The 11,760-nt window shown below is 40.9% G+C and overlaps 2 protein-coding genes across 8 annotated transcripts in view; one reads left to right on the forward strand and one right to left on the reverse strand.

The window, feature by feature from the left end:
• zgc:103755 (uncharacterized protein LOC449988 homolog) overlaps window positions 1-1,732 on the reverse strand; it is a 53,677-nt gene extending 51,945 nt beyond the window's left edge. For all 7 annotated transcript variants that reach the window (XR_010803694.1, XR_010803700.1, XR_010803693.1 and 4 more), the window contains exon 1: window positions 1,594-1,732. The gene's annotated coding sequence lies outside the window, so the exon portion shown is untranslated. The remainder of the gene's footprint in view (window positions 1-1,593) is intronic.
• Window positions 1,733-4,333: 2,601 nt separating this feature from the next.
• LOC136678151 (G-protein coupled receptor family C group 6 member A-like) lies at window positions 4,334-11,281 on the forward strand. The gene is made up of 6 exons (XM_066656100.1): window positions 4,334-4,527; window positions 6,141-6,429; window positions 7,906-8,637; window positions 8,731-8,946; window positions 9,077-9,194; window positions 10,047-11,281. Exons 1-6 carry the CDS (start codon window positions 4,334-4,336, stop codon window positions 11,153-11,155), a joined length of 2,658 nt encoding a protein of 885 aa, XP_066512197.1. The 3' UTR covers window positions 11,156-11,281.
• The last annotated feature ends 479 nt before the right edge of the window (window positions 11,282-11,760 follow it).

Raw genomic sequence — 11,760 nt, forward strand, 5'->3', positions numbered from 1 at the left:
CTCTCCCATTCAATGTTACATAGTTAAGTTATGACTTACAAAACCTCATGAAGACAGTATAATGTTATTATTATTGTGTCAGGACTGAGCAACTGCTCAGACAGGGAGGAATGTTGATGGTGGAGAAAAGACCCAAGAGTTGTAAAAATGTAAAAATGTATTACAAAAATCTGCCTGTCTGTTGAGTATTAGAAAGAACGTTGGCAATCGTAAAATAGGGTTCAATGCAAAATTATTTCGGTACTGTGGAGCTTTATGGTACCTGCATGCCCTTCTGCAGCTCTGATATACGGTAAAGACCCCCTCCAAACTAAGCAGTCAATGCCATGGCTGAACATTTCTGGTATGAAAGGGCAGTGTTCCAAAATGGATTCAAACAGGTGGGTTTTTGTTTGTTGTTCATTTATTCATTCATTGTCTGAAACCATTTATCCAATTCAGGGTTGCAGTGGGTCCAGAGCCTACCCAGATTCACTAGGCGCAAGGCGGGAACACACCCTGGAGGGGGCGCCAGTCCTTCACAGGGCAATACACACTCACACCTACGGACACTTTTGAGTCACCAATCCACCTACCAACATGTGTTTTTGGACTGTGGAAGGAAACCGGAGCACCCGGAGGAAACCCACGCGGACACAGGGAGAACACACCACACTCCTCACAGACAGTCACCCGGAGGAAACCCACACAGACACAGGGAGAACGCACCAACTCCTCACAGTCACCCAGAGCAGCACTTGAACCGACAACCTCTAGATCACTGGAGCTTTGTAACTGCGACACTACCTGCTGCACTTGTTTGTTGTTTTAACATAATAAATAAATAAAAACAGAGGAAACAATTCTGTTAATTTGAGGAGTGGGTTTTCAAGCTACAGGTCACTGACAGAGGAAGTGTGTGAAAACAGAGTTGGATATGACTTAAGAGTTGTATAGAGGCATTCAGACGTCTGGTTCCTATCACCACCACTGTGAACAATCCTGATTGCTTAAGTTTCTTTATAAAAGTGCCCTTCACATCAAACATCTCTCATTGACTGTTCTCACATCTGCATTATGTAAGTTAGGCAGACGTTTTGAAAAGTCACAAGACTTCCCCTTTAAGCAGATGGATCCAAAACCTACATTAAGTGTCTCCTAATTGTGTAAATGTGTCTGCAACTTCATCATTGAGGACCAAAACAGCAGCATGGAAACATGACATATGGTCATGTGTAGAGCATAACGGGGCATATTTTACAGAACCTATGATCATAAACTAAGTGCTCTGATAATAGTATTTGATGTGGAATTCATTGCATGATGTAGATCTAATCCAGGTAAGAGCAGCAGGGGCCTGTATCGAACACGTGAAGCTGCAGGTTCAATGTTACAGAGAGCAGGTGCGGCCAAAAGCCCAGGTCTAAAGCAAATAAAGTGTGCTATGTGCACAACAGTGCTGTTTCTGTATGGAAGCAGTAGTTTAACTGCGCACACCTGCAGCGCTGCTTAATATTTCAGGAGGAAGCTGAGAGGCTTAAGCTGCAGCTCTGCAGCTCTACAGCAACATGTACACAGCAAAACAGAAGAAACACCGCACAACAGCACAAATACCTGACTGTTTATGTTAACGAAATTCTGTTTTTGTCCCCTCGGCAGCTCCTTGACGCTGTAGAAGCTGTTAAAGCCGTTAAAACTGTTAAAAACGCACTGAAGACCATCATGATGTGACGAATCTGCCGTTACCGCTCTCCGTGTTGTCTCTGGTGCGCGCTTCCGGCATGATGACGTAAAATGCGTCACCATGTGCGCGTTCACGGCGCTGAAGACAGGACTGGGTTGCTAAATACGTTTTACCGCTTTTGTCTTTTTAAACTTTTTTTCTTATTAAAGTCTAGTAGATAGTATATACATTTTATCATTAATTTATTATATTACACATTCGTGTATCTATATAAATGAGAGAGAGAGATAGAGAGAGATATTAACCTAGTCAGATTATTTGTTATTATTATTATTATTATTATTATTTATTTATTTATTTATTTATTTTTATAAAGATTGTGAGTATTTATTCCACTTTGAGGAGCATTATATATATATATATATATATATATATATATATATATATATATATATATATATATATATATAATATAAAAATAAAGCTTTTTGTTACAGAGTTCATGTTGGACTATTGTATTTGGCAAATAATTCTATACACATAGATTTTCTAAAAACAACTTTAATTCACACAGCTCCAGGGACCTGGAGGTTGTGGGTTCATGTCCCACTCCAGTCTGTGAGGAGTTTGGTGTGTTCTCCCAGTGTCTGTGTGGGATTCCTCCAGGTGCTCGTGTTTCCTCCCACGGTCCAAAAACACACATTAGTAGGTGGATTGGTGACTTAAAGTTTCTGTAGGTGTAAGTGTATGGGTCAGTGTGTGTGTGTCACCCTGTGAAGGACTGGCGTCACCTCTGGGGCGTGTTCCTGCCTTGCACCCTGTAATACCGGGTAGGCTCCGGACCCACCTTGACCCTGAACTGGATAAGTGGTTACGGACAATCAATAAATTAAGGGTTAATTAACTAATTATATTCTACACCATACTTCTGTGCACACATACAATTCATCTTTTGTCACTGCTGTGTTCATTTTAGCTGAAGGACCCTGGGGCCCTGGGTTCAGTTCTTTACTTGTCACTGTCTTTAAAGAGTTGGGTGGATTTCCCCAAATGGGTGATGCTCCCTGTAAATGCTCCTGTGTGAGATAGGTTGATGAGTGTAAGGTGTCCAGAGATGGACTGTTGTGCTGACAGGTGTGTGTTCCTGCCTCGTGCCCCAGGATTCCAGGTGCTTTATTTCATACATTAATCTGTTGTCATGTTGTCATGTACAGAGTTTACAGAATGATGTGTTCCCTCAGGGTATCACGCTACAGACAGCCTAAAACATCTCAGTAGACAATACTACTTCTGTACTCAACAGCTATGTTTTCTTTCACCTGTACACCAGCCAGTCATAACATTACAGCTATGTGTAGTTATTTTTTTACACTCGTTAGTCACTGACTGTATATGTGCAAAACACTCTCAGAAAAAAAAATGTTACGGTAGAGGTACATTATTGCCACTAATGTAACAAACAGTATACATTTGCCTTTAAAGGAGCAACAGTGGTTTGCCCAAGTAGAAATCCTAAATGTACACTACACAGTCTTCTATATCTTTCGTTATAGAGCTGAGATTAACTTGTGCATATGAAATTAACACAACTTAAGAATCTACTATTAGAATATGGTACTGTCATGTTCCCTAATTAAATGTACAGAATATTCAACCTCTGTGAGGAGTTGGTGTGTTCTCCCCGTGTCCGCGTGGGTTTCCTCCGGGTGCTCCGGTTTCCTCCCATAGTCCAAAAACACACGTTGCAGGTGGATTGGCGACTCGAAAGTGTCCGTAGGTGTGAGTGTGTGAGTGAATGTGTGTGTCTGTGTTGCCCTGTGAAGGACTGGCGTCCCCTCCAGGGTGTATTCCCGCCTTGCGCCCGATGATTCCAGGTAGGCTCTGGACCCACCGCGACCCTGAACTGGATAAGGGTTACAGATAATGGATGGATGGAATATTCAACCTTGAGGGCACCACCACAGTTTTGTTTTTTGTTTTTTTGTTTTTTTTGTTTTTTTCTGACAGTGTATGGAGTTTTACACTTACAGAGCAAAGTCCATCTTTTGCTACATTTTCAATGGTTCGGACCACCACAGAGCAGTTACTATTGGATATTGTTGATTGGAAGATTATTCTCAGTCCAGCAGCGACACGGAAGGGTTTAAAAACTCTAGCAACACTGCTGTGCCTGATCCACTCGTACCAGCACAATACACACTAACACACTTCCATCACATCAGTGCCACTGCAGCACTGAGAATGACCCACCACCCGAATCATACATACTCTGTGGGGGTCCTGTAGGGGTCCTGGCTATAAAAGAGCAGGGTGAAATGGGGATAAGAACGTTTGCAAAGAAACAGGTGGACTACAGTCTGTAATTGTACAAAGTTGAGTGAACAGTGAGAATATATTTAGCACTATTTCCTTCACTGCCTCAAAGAATTAAGGCAGACCTAGCCCAATTGTCCAACGAAGAAAGAGGAATTTACAATTCCCCAAAATGTCATGGTCCCAGTGTTCTCTACCACGTGTGTCTTTTGTCGCAAATGAAACTATTGTGAAGCATGTGGAGCTTTTTTTTCTTTTGGCAGTCTCAGATAAAAACCAGTAGAACCACTAAATTACTCCACTAGCTCATTGTGTCTCAGCAGCGGTGGATGTGATCTCTAAGGCTCTTGGTGTGAAATGTTGCTCTGGATGTATTTGCTGATCTCAGGGGTTGTAGTGCTGGTGGATATTGGGAATGCTTGTGATTATGAACTGGACCGATGCGGGGCCTGGGCTGACGGAGATGTCCAGATTGGAATTCTCAGCACTTTCTATTCTAAGGTGGAAACTCAGTATTATCGAATGAAGCCAGAGAATTACAACTGCTCAGGGTGAGTTATGTGTAAAGTATCTATAAGTTCCTAAAATGTTCTAATCACCTGTATAATTAGAGACACTGGTTAAATGTATCTTAGGTTAATATACAAACGCTTTTAACTGTTGCACATCCCAAACACATAGCCAAATCATTAAAAAAAATCATAAATGATATAACAGTGTAATTATTATTTGCAATAATTATCATGTGATATGTATATCCTAAAGCTTAATTTCATGACGAATATCCAGAGGACACTTTCCAAAAATTATGTATTTGTTGTATATGTATGTAAGGCTACAGCACAAGTCACAACACCTACACAAGTCCTTTATGAGGACCCCCCTCCCCACAACTAAATAATTCACACAAATATTGTATTTATAAAAAATAGATTTAATCGTTCCAGTTTTTCCAGAACTTTTATTATGTATTAACTGGCTAACACAATATAATGAAGCACATGTAAATATAAAAGTCCCTTTTTTTCTGCTCATATGAACAGAAAACGTGCTCCTGTTCTGGGGGCTTTTTCTTGTCATCCGGGGTACAAAAGCAGCCAAACTGCCATGATGCTAAATTTAATATGTGACTCAAATCTTGAAAAAATAGTAAAAAAAAAAAAAAAACAATGTTACTAATGCTGAGATCATACTACACAAATTTAACTACACAACGTTTAGTGTCTGAACCAAATATGAGTGTAGGGTACAAGGAACAGTCGTGTAGTGAGGCATTATCAAAGAACAGTGTCGTGACTTCTGGGACACCTCACAGCCTCCTGACAAAACTCTAGCATGTTATATTTTTTTGGGATCTTCGCCTAGTCTTACGTATCCTACAGCAAGTTTATTGGCGATGACCACAGAGCGCTCTCTGATGCACATATGTAAACATGGAGAAGAGAATGTGGAGGGATTGACAGTTTTTGACCCACCTCCTGACAAACTCTTAAATATTTATTTTTTGCAATGTTACATTAGCCAGCACAGTGATGCAACAGGTAGTGTCACTGTCACATGTCACTGTCACACAGCTCCAAGGTCCTAGGGTTGTGGGGTTGTGGCCCTCTGTGTCTGCATGTGTTTCCTTCGGGTGATCTGGTTTCCTTCCAAAGTCCAAAAACACAAGTTGGTAGATGGATTGGCTGTGTGATATTGTCTACAGGAGTGAATGTGAGATGCCCTGTGACAGACTTGTGCCAAATAATTCTGAGTAGGCTCCATATGCACCATAACCCTGAATGAGATGAAGCAGTTTCAGAAAATGTACGAATGAATGAATGAATTTCACATCCCCTGTAATTCCTCTGATATAAAGGCTTATTGTATCATGCTGCTTCAGTCATTTTCAACCTAAGAAGTGACAGATTGCAAGGCACATGTAGATATCACAGCCTTATGAACAATGACCTACAGTAAAGTATTAATGCAAAAATGATATGACATTAATTGATGGCAGCGTATCATGGCAATGTTATCTGGCTTGACATGGCATGGTTATAATAAAGGTTATAATAATGGGGTCAGTTTTTTTGTTATAACAAGTTTTTGCATGGATTTTAAAAGTCTCATTTGTTCTGTTTTCCTTATTTTATTTTTTAAACTGCTTCTGCTCTCTTTCTAGATTCAGTCTGATCTCATTCGTACGGATGCTGGCTGTTATTCACACCATTGAAACAATCAATAAATCCAGCTTCCTGCCAGGGGTGAGACTGGGTTACTACATCTGCGACACCTGCAGTGATGCCTCCAAAGCCATTCAGAGCACAGAGCACATGCTGTCTGAAAACGGAACCCTGTCTGTGCAGTGTGAGGTCATCCAAAAGCCCAAAATTAAAGCCATAATTGGACCACGATATTCAGAATTGTCTCTGAGTGTTGCTCGGCTTTTGGCCATCTACATGGTGCCACAGGTAAGAAACATAATTAGTAGTAGTGAGATATCACCCTTTACATAATTAATTCCCAGACAAAACAGCCATTATAGCCATTTACATAAGTTATTACTAATGCTTAATTATATTTATAATTTCTAAAATTGGAGTTTAAACTATTAAATATGGAGGGGATGGGATTACTAACAGACATGATTTTTAGAGCAGTGAAACTGTTCAAGTCAGATTAACTTAACTTAAAACTTTCCTCTTTGTAAAATCAACTTCCAATATCTTTACCCGACCTTCCACTGTGAGAAAATCACCCGTTGCTATGGGTCTGAAAGGATGTTTAATTGGTGTTCTCCCTGTGTCTGTGTGGGTTTCCTCCGGGTGCTCCGGTTTCCTCCCACAGGCTAAAAAAACACACGTTGGTAGGTTGATTGGCGACTCAAAAAGTGACCGTAGGTGTGAGTGAATGTGTGTGTGTGTGTCTGTGTTGCCCTGTGAAGGACTGGTGCCCCCTCCATGGAGTATTCCTGCCTTGCGCCCAATGATTCCAGTTAGGTTCACCCACCCACCGTGACCCTGAATTGGAAAAGCGGTTACAGATAATGGATGGATGGATGGATGGATGGATGTTTAATTGTCGGGAAGTCATTACTGAGAAAACAAGAAGACTGAATAATGAAGCAACTTTGAAAGAAAGAAGCTGCTTGTGCTTTTAGAAAACTGGACTGCCCCCAGATCTCAGACCTCAACACTAAATGTGTTTGGACAACTGGGATCATAAATCTAAGGGTTTCTAATTATGGTCAAATATTGCTGTATTATTTTTATAAAAGAAACTATAAAGATTGACAGGAGTACTGTGGGGCTATTATTTTGCTACCAAACAGCTCCAGTGTCCTGGGGTCCTGTGTTTTATTCAACCCGGTCTTTGGTAACTCTTTGTTGAGGAGCAGCTGTAATTGTCCACAAGTGTGAAAGTGTGAGTGACTGGGTAAGTGGGTGATGCCATGTCATGTATTGTGCCTTATGACTTAAGGTAGGCTCTGAGCTTATCACAACCCTGATCGGGACACATAGGTTACAGAATTTGACTGAGTGTATTGTATAAGAAAGGCTCCTGAATTCAATGAAAGCTGTAATAATGGGGTGGACACACCTAATACAGAATTCTTGCTAAAGGACCAGTTGATTGTATCTTGACCTTAAAATCACAGCTTCAAAATCATTGTGATGCTTTATTGACCTGTTACAGAGAGAACAGAGCCTCTGGTATTGCTATTCCAGGTTCAGTCTTACAGAAACCACACTGTGTAAATTTTGGAGGGGTAGGAGATGATATGTACAGGAATGGTGGTATCTGCCTGTTTCAAAATCAGGTTTGCATGCCATTATATCTATTATTAGATATTTGTTTGGGCTGGCATAATTATACATAGTATCTTTCTGAGTCAAACCCCAATAACCCCTATACAGCTTTATAACTTCTTGATTGTATCTAAACAGATAAGCACATCCTCTTCAGCGGAATCCTTGAGCGACAGACAGCGCTTCCCTGCCTTCCTGCGAACAGTACCCAGTGATATTCATCAGACCAAAGCACTGGCCAAACTCATGTCTCATTTTGATTGGGACTGGATGGGCGTGGTCCATGGGGACGATGATTACGGGAAAGATGCTTTCCACACCTTCATTGGAGAAGCAGAGGGTGAAAATGTTTGCATTGCATTCGAAAGTACTCTGCCCCACAACCTCCATTTTAATGATATTGACATGAAGATCCAAGAAGTGGCAGATGTTATCCAAAACTCCAGAGCTAACATCATTTTGCTTATTTTAAAAGAGGAACTGGTGACAAAGCTTTTCACAGAAATGAGATCCAGGAATATTTCACGCACCTGGATAGCCAGCGATTCCTGGTCACTGTCCCGAGATATTGCTAAAATAGAAGGAATCAACCAAATAGGGGATATCCTTGGTTTTAGTTTCATCACAGGCCCAAACCCTGGTTTTGAAGAGTATCTCCAAGACCTGACTGTTCCCCCAGGGACTGAAAACAAATTCATAGAAGAATACCAGCAGATGGGGTACAGCAAAGACTACTTAACAGAAGCAGTGTACATTAACCTTGCTTATGGAGACAGGCTGGCTGTGTGGTCCATTGCTCATGCCCTGAAAAAGCTTCTAGACTGTAATGAGACGGCCTGTCCTGGGGAAGTAGACTTCCCACCATGGAAGGTAAGCTATATGTGGACACAGGATTGTAGTACTGTAATGCAGTAGGAACTATATTACTTACTGATGTTCTGATCTCACATTTGATTTTTTCAGCTCCTGCATGAACTGAAAAATGTCAAATTTACTCTCGACGGTCAAACTTTCTACTTCACCACATCAGGAAATTACATTAATGGCTATGATCTGATCAACTGGGTCCAAAACAATTCAAGTAGACAGAGAGACTTTGTTGTGGTTGGGAACTACAATCTGGAGCAAAGACAAATAAATCTCAAGAAGCCTATTGAATGGAGTAATCCTAAAAATGAAGTGAGTGTATTTGAACTAGAAGAATTTCAAAGGTAATATATGTTATGCCTGAGATTGATCGGCCTCTGTCCACAGCGTATCTCTGCCATGATGAATGAATCAACAGAATATTTATTGTATATTGTTTCAGAAACCCATTTCTGTGTGCTCTGATGACTGCCTCCCTGGTGCAGCAAAGAAACTCTCCAAAATATCCTGCTGCTATAACTGCACACTTTGTTTAGAAGGCACCTACTCCAATGACACAAGTGAGTAGTACACTTTGTAGAATAACACTGTAAATTTCAACTTAATACGCATACACATATCCACACATAGCTGCAGTGCCGCAGATCAGTCTGAGACAGGTAGGGTAGATGTGTACTTGCTGGCTGGCCATCTGCATCATGAACCAGAATGTTCACATATTGTCTATGTGCTACGCTTGTAACTCGAGGCTTCCATTAGATGGTAGAATGCATGTAATTGTGGACTTAGCTCTTTTTGGCATCTTATTTCTTTAGCACTTCCCTGTGATTTTTGTCCCTTATCGCTTTTCTTTGCAGTGAATCCACTGGTTTTTACTAAGCACTTCAAAGAAACAAACAAAACTGCATTTAATTTACTGTATTTGTCAGAATATACAGGAAACAAAAAAGTGTAAATAAATAAAATAGCTGTAGCAGATCCACCACCCTGCTATCCTGTAACATTCATTTATTTATTTATTCATTCATTCATTCATTCATTATCTGTAACCGCTTATCCAGTTCAGGGTTCCAGTTCAGTTCCTGTAAAAAAAATTATTTTTTGTTAATTTATTTCTTTAATTTTATTAATTTAATTAAATAGTGTTTAAATTATTTAAACTAGCTAGCTGTGCCTGAGCCAGAGCTAACTTCTTCCTTAGCCTAAAACCTAATTGGCTAATGTGACTGAAGAAGAGTTAATCCATCTCTTGCTAGCTTGTCAGTTACACTAACTTTCTAACCAGATGCTTCTTCTGCCGAAGCTGATGTCAAGTTTGGAGCTTGAGCTGTAAGACTGCTAAATACTATTGGCTCAGTTACTAAATAGTTAAACAATTGCAATCTCTGTAATAATTCCTATCTATATTACAGATCTTCAAAACTGTTTTCCATGTGAAGATGGGACATGGTCCCTGAAGGGATGGACAGCCTGCAAGCCAAAGAATGAGGTCTTTTGGGAGTGGGATAAGTCCCAAGCTATCATTCTCCTGGTATTTATTATGATAGGGTTTCTCCTTTTGTTTATAAACCTGATCGTCTACTGTCTCCATCGACAAAGTCCTGTCATTAAACAGGCTGGTGGCCGCATATACATCCTCATTATGGCAGGGTTAGCTTTGAGCTATACAAGTGTCATACTCTTCATTGGAAAGCCCACTGTGCCTATATGTATGGCCCGACAGGTCCTCTATGCTTTAGGGTTCACGCTCACCGTTTCATGCATCCTGGTAAAAGCCCTGAGGACTTTCCTGGCATTCCTTCCTCAGTATCGCCAGCACAATTTCAAGAAGTTTTACAAGCCACCTGCAATAATCTTCTGCGGAACATTCATTCAAGTCATCATCTGCATCTTCTGGCTGATCTTTGATTCTCCTGCTGTGGAGACAGTGGAATCCCACCAGAGCATGGATATCATTTTTCAGTGTAAAGAAGGCTCTGGCATTGGCTTTGCAATTATGCTTGGTTACATTGCACTGCTAGCTCTCATCTGCTTTGCGTTGGCTTTTCAGGGGAGAAAAGTTCCTCATCGATTTAACGAGACCGGACACATTATCCTAAGTATGCTGATATACCTGTTTGTATGGGTCTGTTTCGCTCCGATTTATGCCACTAAGATACCAGAGCGCTACTCCATTCAGGCTGCAGCCATCTTGGTGTCAACATACAGCATTATTTTCTGTCACTTTACCCCCAAGTGGTACATGGCCCTCTGTAAAAAGAAGGAGGAGGTTACTATGGAGGCATATATGGCACAAGCATGTAGTGTCAGATCATCTGTGGACTCAGGCCTCTCGGTCTTTTCTCGGTTAGGGTCCTTGTCCTCAAAGACTGGTCTCACAACCTCACCATCACAGAGCACTATGAGCTCAACTGATACTAGTGACTGCCAAATAGAATCTCCAGTATACATTTGGAATGTAGAGAATTCCAGCCACAATCAGCCTTTCACACGGAAAAGGAGTCACAGAAGATCTATTTAATAGAGTACTGATGTGCAGCAAATACTGTAAAACAATGTAAATACTGTAAATGTTTTGTGGAATTCTGAAATGTTTACTACTACACTGTGTATTGTACATAAGTGAAATACTTGATTTAATTTGAAAATGTTAAAAGACACACACACACATTCACTCACACACTCACACCTACGGACACTTTAGAGTCACCAATCCACCTACCAACGTGTGATTTTTGGACCGTGGGAGGAAACCGGAGCACCCAGACACAGGGAGAACACACTAACTCCTCACAGACAGTCACCCGGAGCGGACCCACAACCTCCAGGTCCCTGGAGCTGTGTGACTGCGACACTACCTGCTGCGTCACCGTGCCGCCCCATTTTCTTCATGTATACGAGAAAGGTGATATTTGCATATAAAATGTGTATATATATATATACCACAATCCCAGTAGAATATGATACAGTCATATGCCCTAGCTAAATCCATTGAAGCTGTTCCCCTGAGGACTCCATCCCAGTGAGGTGCAGGAACCTCCCTAGTAACAGTTCAATTCCTTTTTCTTCTGTTGTATTTGGACTTGCCAGGTTCCTCGTGTTCACTGATCCCCAGTGTTTTGTTTT

The sequence above is a fragment of the Hoplias malabaricus genome, chromosome 1, assembly GCF_029633855.1.
Source record: "Hoplias malabaricus isolate fHopMal1 chromosome 1, fHopMal1.hap1, whole genome shotgun sequence".
NCBI lineage: Eukaryota > Metazoa > Chordata > Actinopteri > Characiformes > Erythrinidae > Hoplias > Hoplias malabaricus.